The 8,211-nt window shown below is 38.1% G+C and overlaps 1 protein-coding gene across 2 annotated transcripts; it reads right to left on the minus strand.

Moving 5' to 3' along the window:
• Window positions 1-294: 294 nt before the first annotated feature.
• Window positions 295-6,851, minus strand: COMMD6 (COMM domain containing 6). Of its 2 annotated transcripts, none has more exons than XM_080374437.1 (7): window positions 6,704-6,851; window positions 6,055-6,113; window positions 5,407-5,472; window positions 5,165-5,241; window positions 3,718-3,886; window positions 2,478-2,630; window positions 295-1,228 (listed from the first exon to the last, which is right to left on the minus strand). In XM_080374437.1, the coding sequence occupies exons 1-7, from the start codon at window positions 6,744-6,746 to the stop codon at window positions 1,196-1,198; spliced, it is 600 nt and encodes a 199-aa protein (XP_080230563.1). In that variant the 5' UTR covers window positions 6,747-6,851; the 3' UTR covers window positions 295-1,195. The 2 variants fall into 2 exon arrangements, with proteins under 2 accessions (XP_080230563.1, XP_080230562.1); XM_080374436.1 differs by having other exon boundaries at window positions 295-1,397; window positions 6,704-6,849.
• Between the last annotated feature and the right edge of the window lie 1,360 nt (window positions 6,852-8,211).

Genomic DNA, 8,211 nt, shown 5'->3' on the forward strand with positions numbered 1-8,211 from the left:
AAGAAATCTAATTTAAGTGAGTTAAAAAGGTAGAAGTTCCCTCTTAAGGGAGCCTGAAATCACTTGAGGATCTGTCCCAGCAGAACTGGTTCTCAGTCTCTACCATTCTTAAGTTAAAACATAAACTTCAGTCTGCTTATCAGTATGAAATGCCTCTCTTCAGATTTACTTGTTCTACCATACCACAGCCCATCTTGAAATGCAACAGTATTTTTATTATCACTATATTTGCAATTTGTATTTTGTTTATGGAAAATGCAAGGGGTAAAAACACCAAACAAAAACAAAACAGCATGCAAGCACACCAGATTTATTACTCCCCCCTTGGAAATGCCCCCATTCTTCAGAACCAAAGTAAAAATTTTGCTGTTTAGGACATTCTCTGAGAGCAGTCACAACACAACAAGCATAGAAATCTTGCTGAATTTTAGTGCAGTCCTCTCTCTGATGTGCTTGGCTAATACTCCAGCCTGAATTTTCAAGTTTCCTCTTGACTTTTCTAGTTCAGAGCTTGGAGCGAGGCAACTACACCAGTATTCTAATCTAATTAGAAAGTAGACTGGCAATTCAAAACATCAAGCAGAGTGCCACAGATTAGAGTTGGATTAAATGTAAAGGCAAAAATATATTTAAATGTTTTTGAATAAAATTCACCTTTCTACCTTTACTTAAAATTAGCCTCTGGGCTTCTTCTCAGAGAATAAACTTTGCATCTCCAGAAAAGCTTAACGCATTAACTCAATTTTTATAAGCCTAGGTGGTAGGAAATAAGTATTTGAAATAAACAAGCTGTTAGGATAAGTACATTCTCCTGTTACTAAAAGACAACTGGAAGCCAGGTCTGCAAATGCCTGCAACTAACTACTTGGCATTGCTGTTCTTCAAGAATAACTGTATGCTAGGCATAACTTCATATACTCCTTAATATTATAGAATCCAAGCACATCTCAATTTTACAGACAAAAGTATTAATGTGGGTTTTACGCTTCTGTCAACATCTTCCCAGTCAACATTTGTGAGTGACTTCCACGCTCTACAGTTAAATGTGTGGTTTCTTACTCTTGGATATTAGGAAGTCTACAGTGATGCTTCTCCATACACATCCTGATCTTTTGTCTACCAGGATGAACAAAGCTGAACACATTATCACAAACACTGCAGAGTTTGCTTCAAGTATTCAAAAGTGAGGAATTCTTCACAGCAATTCAAGGATGATGCTGACAAATACCTGTTGAAAAGACAAGGATACATACCTTGCTGAACAATGGCACTTTATTTCCTGTGCAGAACAGAAAGTTTACTTGATCTAAGTTTGTCCAAAATTTCAGTGTAAATAAAAGTTCCTTTCAAACTGTTTCAAGAACAGCTGCCATTTCCTTGAACTGTCTGAAGAAGTTCTAAAATGCAAGAGTTAAGACAAATTTCAGTTGCTTGAAGAAAAGCTCAAACCATAGTTCAAACTAGCATGTTAGGAAAAAAAATTAAAACAAAATAAATCACAGTCCATGTTTCTCGTATTCCCTTTTTCTTCCAAGTGAAGTTTCCAGCTTGAACTGAAAGTTTCTGCTTTACTTTTTGTAAATTGGTTGGCATTTGGGCACATTCAGTATTAAATCTACACAGGTGTTGCCTTATTTGTATGGGTTTGGCTATTAACAGAAGATGCTATGAAAGAAAAATACTAAGTAGCTCTCACACCACAACAAAAAACAAAAGCCACCAAAAAAAACTTCTCATGCAAATGTTTCTATTCCCAGCTGAAATAATCCAGGCTTCTGAAGTATAACACCCATTTCTTATAGTAGCTGAACAGCAAGTTATTAAATAGGTTTCAACTAGAGTGAATGCAACATTTCACAACACCTAAGTATTCAGAACATCCTTGTCAAATTCCTGCCAGTCCAAATCAAAGGATTTATTTGCTTGGAGTATTGTACAAGCTCACAATGTACTCACCCTTTAAAAAGGAATTACAACACAAGTGCTACATTTACGCAAAATTAAACAAAGTTACATAAATTAATAGATGAAAGCTTAGCAATTAAGAGCCAGTGGTGACAAAGCACACTGACCTCCATTCCTAATCATTAGCAAGTGTTAGGCTTAACCCAAGTTTTAGATTTAGTTTTAGAGACTAGGGAACTGTTCCATATATTTAGAATATTCCTTCTGGTTTTAATAAGGCAGAGTGACAGCTGACAGAAAAGTCCCAAAAGTCTTTACATCTTCAGTTGTTAGCTTATTTGTAAGAGAACACATAAATTACTGCTAAATTAACAGTTTTGGGTAAAGTGATGTAGAACTAAATGCTATGAAGTAAGTATTTAGCTTCAGCATTTTAAATATTTAATGCTTCATCTTTGAATGACTGTATGAGTAAAGAAGCAACACAAACATATGCATTAAGGTATACAGTTGCTCCCTCACAACAATGTCACTGTTTTTTGAGACTGAATCAAGTAACGCTGATTACAGACCTTGAACTGTGGGATTGTCATTTCAAAAGATTTGTCTGTTATTTGTCCTGAAGGGTCTGCCACTTTTAGCGTCACTGTAACATAAGGATACTTCAGAGACCTGCAGGTGTCAGAACTCATCGCAACTCCCAGTTTCCATTTCATATCTACAAACTACAAAGAAGAAAATAATTGGAAACAGTGTTAAAGAAAGATCTACCATGGTTATTCTGTTGGATGGATGTTTTACAAACCATATAGGACATCTACAGCTCATATCCAAATGGGAAACAAACATACATATTCAGATATTAATGTGAATACAATATCATTTGCCCTTCCTTTTGATAATGAACAAATAAGCAATTTAATAAGCTAACTAATCTGTTTTCCTTATTCAAGCACTGTCAGTCAAGTACAGTCTAAAGTTGTAGTAAAAGCAGCTTGAGCCACAGAGTTCACCTGACTTGTATACCACTATGGTTTTGTGATTTTTTTTATAAGTTTCTAGATCTAGTGGAAACACGAGAAAAACCTCAGACAGTGCACAAGAATTTTATAATAGCAGTAATGAAAACAATTAACATCTTTTATAACTGTATTTTTTATTTATCCAAGTACATAAATTTCAGACAGGTAACATTTTTAGTCTTTTACGATAGGCAGAACTGTTGAATGAAGAAGTGAAGAGAGCCTTTAGAAGCCTACTATCAAGCTGCAGACTTTTTTTTTCGTAATTCCACATTCTTTTGAACTATTGTTAGACAAAAAAGATCTAAAATGCAAATATAGCCTGTTATTTTTTCAAAAAGGAAAAAAGGAATGCTGGAGATTGACATAAAGTATCTTTAAAAACAAGAGTTTAAACTTAGGGAGACAAAATGATCAGGCAGTGGTGTTATCAACTCTAAAGAACAATTCAGATAACATTTAAGACAGATTCACATTAATGGCTAATACAATTGTCTACCACACTGACTGCCATTTACCTTCCCTAACAGTACTATGATGCATTAATTTTTAAAAAGCTATAAAATATGACTTCATCATCCAAACAATAATATTAGAAAACTGGTCAGCATTTAGAAAACCTTTATTGTATATGCTTATTTATCTGGGTAGACAATTGGCAACATATATATAGAAAAGCTTTCAGCAGTTAAGATACCGCCCTATGCTTGAAAATACAACATACACAATGAAGCATTGATATTTCTGAAAAGTTAATAGTTAGCTCAACTGCATTTTGTCATTTAGTTACCTGCCCCACTGTGGACATATTTCTTGCATCTTCTGAGACACTAACGGATTTGCCCTGCTCGTTCCATACATGACGAATAACTTGAACTGCATGTTTTGGCAGTGCGCTGACTGTATTGCCCAAGGTGGTGATGAGTTCTTCTGTAGAGAGATTGTTTCTGGCTGCTGTGCTATAGGTATATCCAAAGAACACCGTATCAATTTAATTCTCCACGGAATTAATAAAATTTCTCACTTCACCCCAAATAGGCAATTTTGTATTGCTGCTTGGTGTGTCTATGTACTTTACAACAATTAGGCAGCCTATGATTTTTATTTTTTCCTATAGAATATTTAACTACTCTTTTGTATCCACATGCAAAAAACACCACTACTTGGCTTTCAATGCAGAGACCAAGCTTTGCTGGGCTTGCACAACATGCAACATTATAACAAGAAATAATCACAGTCCCTAAGTTCTGTTGCAACTGAAAAAAACCAAGCATAAATCAGTGAAAGACATCTGCATAGAGCATTGAACAATACTATTACTTTAGAAACAAAGCCATTTTTAATTAAACATTTAGGAGAGGTAATTAAAGTATCATCTAAAGGCAAATAAGGACCTCTAGGTAATGGTATAATTGGTACTAACAGGAGTCAAATGATGCAATACACCCTCAACTGAAAATGCAGCAAGTCTAGAGGAAAATTGCTACTCTCTCCTCTACCAGAAGTTTTTAAAAAAATTCCCATCCTTGGCTTGTCCATGCTGATCCACACCCCTTAGAGACATTAATAGACAGAAAGAGTTGGCATGGTCCAATATAATTTAAGGCTTTCTATATGAGAGGAAGTAGTAGTATCTTAGATTTCTACTGGTATATTTTCTTCAATCATGTTAATGTTATGTAAAATGTTTAGATACTAGATATTAGAAGAATAAGAAAGCTCTTGAAAATTTTATCTTTCTGAAAGCAGAAAAACTTAAGAGGAAAATAACTGCTGAAAATGCTACCTAAAAACTCTGTCACAGCAGAGTTCAACATCATAAAACAGTGCGCCCTTCAAACAGGCACAAATGCTGGTTTCTAATCTCTAAGAAAGTTTTTAGAACACACTTCTTCCAGGTAAAGGCCTAGCCGACAGCTTCAGAACTGAGCTTAACTTCAACTTACTTGGCCAGTAGTTCTAAAGCTAGCAGACAGGATCTTAGAATGTTTTCCTCTCTTTGGGTTTTTTTTTTTTTATTACAAAGAGTGAGATGATTTATTAACCACAATTTTTTTAAGAACATAAACTAAGTCCAGAAGTTCATTTTCATGTACTGAGTTACAAACTTCTGCCCTTTTCCCAAATCAGTTCATTTTACATCCACATTCGATGTCACTTTTTAATACCACTGTTAAGTTGGGGTGGAGGGAAAGAAAAAAAAAGACATGAGGCAACATAATTTGTTTTGTGCTTACCTGAATAGAAAGGAAACAATATTAGCTACTTTTGCTAGGTCACCAACATTAATCTCACTCCCAGATGTTTGAATTCTCTAGAAACAGAATGTTTGAGCAATTACAAATAATCATGAACAATGCATTAATAAACCCCTCTTTGTATATACACACACAAAAAGAAAACATTTACTTGGGGAATCTATCCTTTACAGCATATACAGCTAATATACTTGCTTCTAAGTGCTAGTATCTAAACTTACCTGACACAGTTCAGCTACATTTACACCTGGGATCTTCTGGTTCAGATACTGAATTATTTGCTCACACTGTAAAGAGAGTAAGTTTGAAAACATTCTTAATGTGTATTTTAATATACAAGACAAAACTAGTTTGACTACTTGGAGACTAAAAAACAAAAAAGAAAACTAGTTATTGCAAAAATGGACAACAAGAATATGCTTTAAATGCAGAGTGGAGAATAAAGTCATTGAAATGACTGATTTTAAAGTTACATCAAATTCAAGAAAAGCAAATAAACTCAGTCAAAACTTCTAGTTACCACCTCACTAGCTATTCCTACTTAACACACCATTTTAATGCTAATTGAGCAGTCATGCTGTTCAAGTGCACACTACAATAAACAAACTGAATGTCTTCTGGACAAGCTCACCTGATATCTTCAGATGAAAAGCAAAAATACATATTTAGAAATCTTATATGATAAAAACATTTAAAGCAATCCCATTTCTTTTAGCAGGATTGGTCCATTTCATGAGTCATGTAACTACCTACCACATACAAAAGATTCCCTTTGCAACAGACAAAAAAAAAAAAAAGCTTAAACAAAAAGGTTTCATTGAATCAGAGTAGCAGAAGCCCTTCAACATCCAATTTATTGCACTACTTACCAGTTCTGCAAAAAAGTCTTGAGGTATTAAATTAATCTTATCTGCTGCACCACCAACATCTGAAAAACACACTAGCAATCAGAAGCAAATCCTCAAAGTGTTATGGTACTACACCTAGACTCTCGCTGAAGAATTCCTAGGTCTTCATGCATGCATTTAACCTAAAAACAAAGCTTTAAGGGGGTTTGTCCTGAATTGCATTAACATCACCTGCTCAGCATGTCAAGCACAGTCTAATAGGAGAGACTCCGTAAGGCCAGACCGAGTCCATGCAGTTGCAGTTTCACAGCCCTGAATAACCCCTCCAAGCCAGTGGAGCTGTACTTGCACCCACTTCCTCAGCTTACCGGGGAGCCGGGCATGCCCAGGGCTGCCCTCTGGCACCGTAGCATAGCCCCGCGGCTCTCCCTGCGGCTACGCTGCTACACGCAGGCCGCCTCACGGTGGCAAAGCCCCCAGGCGGCCCGCGGGCAGCCATGGAAGGGCCCCGCTCGCCCACCCCAAGCCTTCACCAGGACGCCCCGGGAAACGCTCAGGAAGGGGCAACCCCCGCCCCCCCTCCACAACCTACCCTGCGGGTCCGGGTGGGCCCAACTCCCCCTCAGCTCCCCACCACCCTCACATCGGGGTCCCCACCCTGCACCCTCACCCAGCGCCTCCAGCGCCCGCACCACCGCGGAACCGGCGGCCATGGCGCCACGCACCCCCCAAGGCCCAACTTCCGCCACACAACGCTTGCCGCTCTGATTGGCTCCGAGCGACACCAGAGCGAGGCAAGGCCAGCGAGCTCGCCCCTATTGGCTTCCGGTCAGGGAGCGTGCGCCCTTCTTGCCTGGGAGGGCGGAGCCTGCGCGAGCGGGTCGGAGTCCTCCGCATTTTTCGTCCGGGTTGGTTGCGCGGCGCGGGTTGTGGCGGGTTTTTTTTGTCGTTTTTGAGGCAAACCGCGTCTTAAATAGTTACGAGTAAAGCCAGGACAGCGTTTTAAGAGACTATTGAGTCGTTGGGTGGAAAAAGCCACTTGCATATGGTAGGCTAGGGCCTGCCTCTGCTTCCCCTCAGGTTGGCCGCGCTCTCTCCTGCCGCAGGCCCCTCTGGCGGCGCTTGTGTTAGTGACGGCTTGGGAAATGGCGCAGGCCTGAGAATCGTCTGGGGAGGCTTGTGGAAATGCCGGTTCAAGTCACACCTGGTTTGCGCAACAAGTTGTTTACTGAGTTTGGCTTATTGATAACTGGTGTCGGGGCTTTCTCGGTGCTCCCCGCTGTAGTCTCGGGATCTTAAATCACGCTCTGTGCTTTGTGAACGCAGCACATACAGTATATTAAACAGTACAGGTACATAGACTGACAGTACTTTGTACAGGTGGATTGTGCAATCAGCCTGTAGACCTGCAAATAAACTGTGCAGTTCATGGATGATTTGTGTAGATAAACTATGTCTTCAGTTTTATGAGAAGATAGTGCGTTTTTTTTTTAACTACAGCTAGAACTGTTCAATAAGCTTTTCAATCCTTTAAATTTAATTTAACTGCATTGTTTGGGGTGTGACTACAGCCCTAAAGCATCATTAATTCTTTACCAGTTAAAAATAGAAAATATTCTTAGATTTCTCAAGTAATCAGTTTTACGTTTGCTTTTAGCTTTAAAAAAAAAATACCACAATGTTACAATTTTAGTACTTCTATTGTAGGTTTGTGACAGTAGTAAAACATAACTTGTCATGCAGTAGTTCTGGCAAGTTTAAAATTACATATTTGCCATAAATGGTAATGGAAGAACATAGAATATATTTCAGGAAAAGGGTAATTATGGAATATGGTATGTGTTTATGAGCTTTATACATTCACAGCCTGTCTGATCTTGGCCTCTCCCTTTTAAAGTATCTAATTAAGCGTGCAAACGTTTTTGAGTAGTATGTGTTTTTATGACCTCATGATTATCAAAACACTAGCAGTGCACGTACTGGTAAGATCTGTCTCTGTTAGCAAGGACTTGATTTAATCTCTTTGTTCTTATTGCATACTTTTTTACTGAGACAACTTTACATACTATTTTATATTACAATTTCACCAAGTCTCTTAGTCATGCCTTTAGCACTAAGACTAATATTTGTTAGGTTTTATTCTTTCTCCAAAATGTGGAGGTAGATGTGGAGCTGAAT

The sequence above is a fragment of the Falco punctatus genome, assembly GCF_963210335.1.
Source record: "Falco punctatus genome assembly, chromosome: 2".
Classification (NCBI taxonomy): Eukaryota; Metazoa; Chordata; class Aves; order Falconiformes; family Falconidae; genus Falco; species Falco punctatus.

Coding starts and splice junctions, on each gene's coding strand:
- COMMD6 (XM_080374436.1), bottom strand. CDS start 6,746: ATGGCCGCCGGTTCCGCGGTGGTGCGGGCGCTGGAGGCGCTGG. Junction 6,114..6,703: donor GCGGGCGCTGGAGGCGCTGG/GTGAGGGTGCAG, acceptor TGTGTTTTTCAG/ATGTTGGTGGTGCAGCAGAT. Junction 5,473..6,054: donor AAGACTTTTTTGCAGAACTG/GTAAGTAGTGCA, acceptor CTCTCTTTACAG/TGTGAGCAAATAATTCAGTA.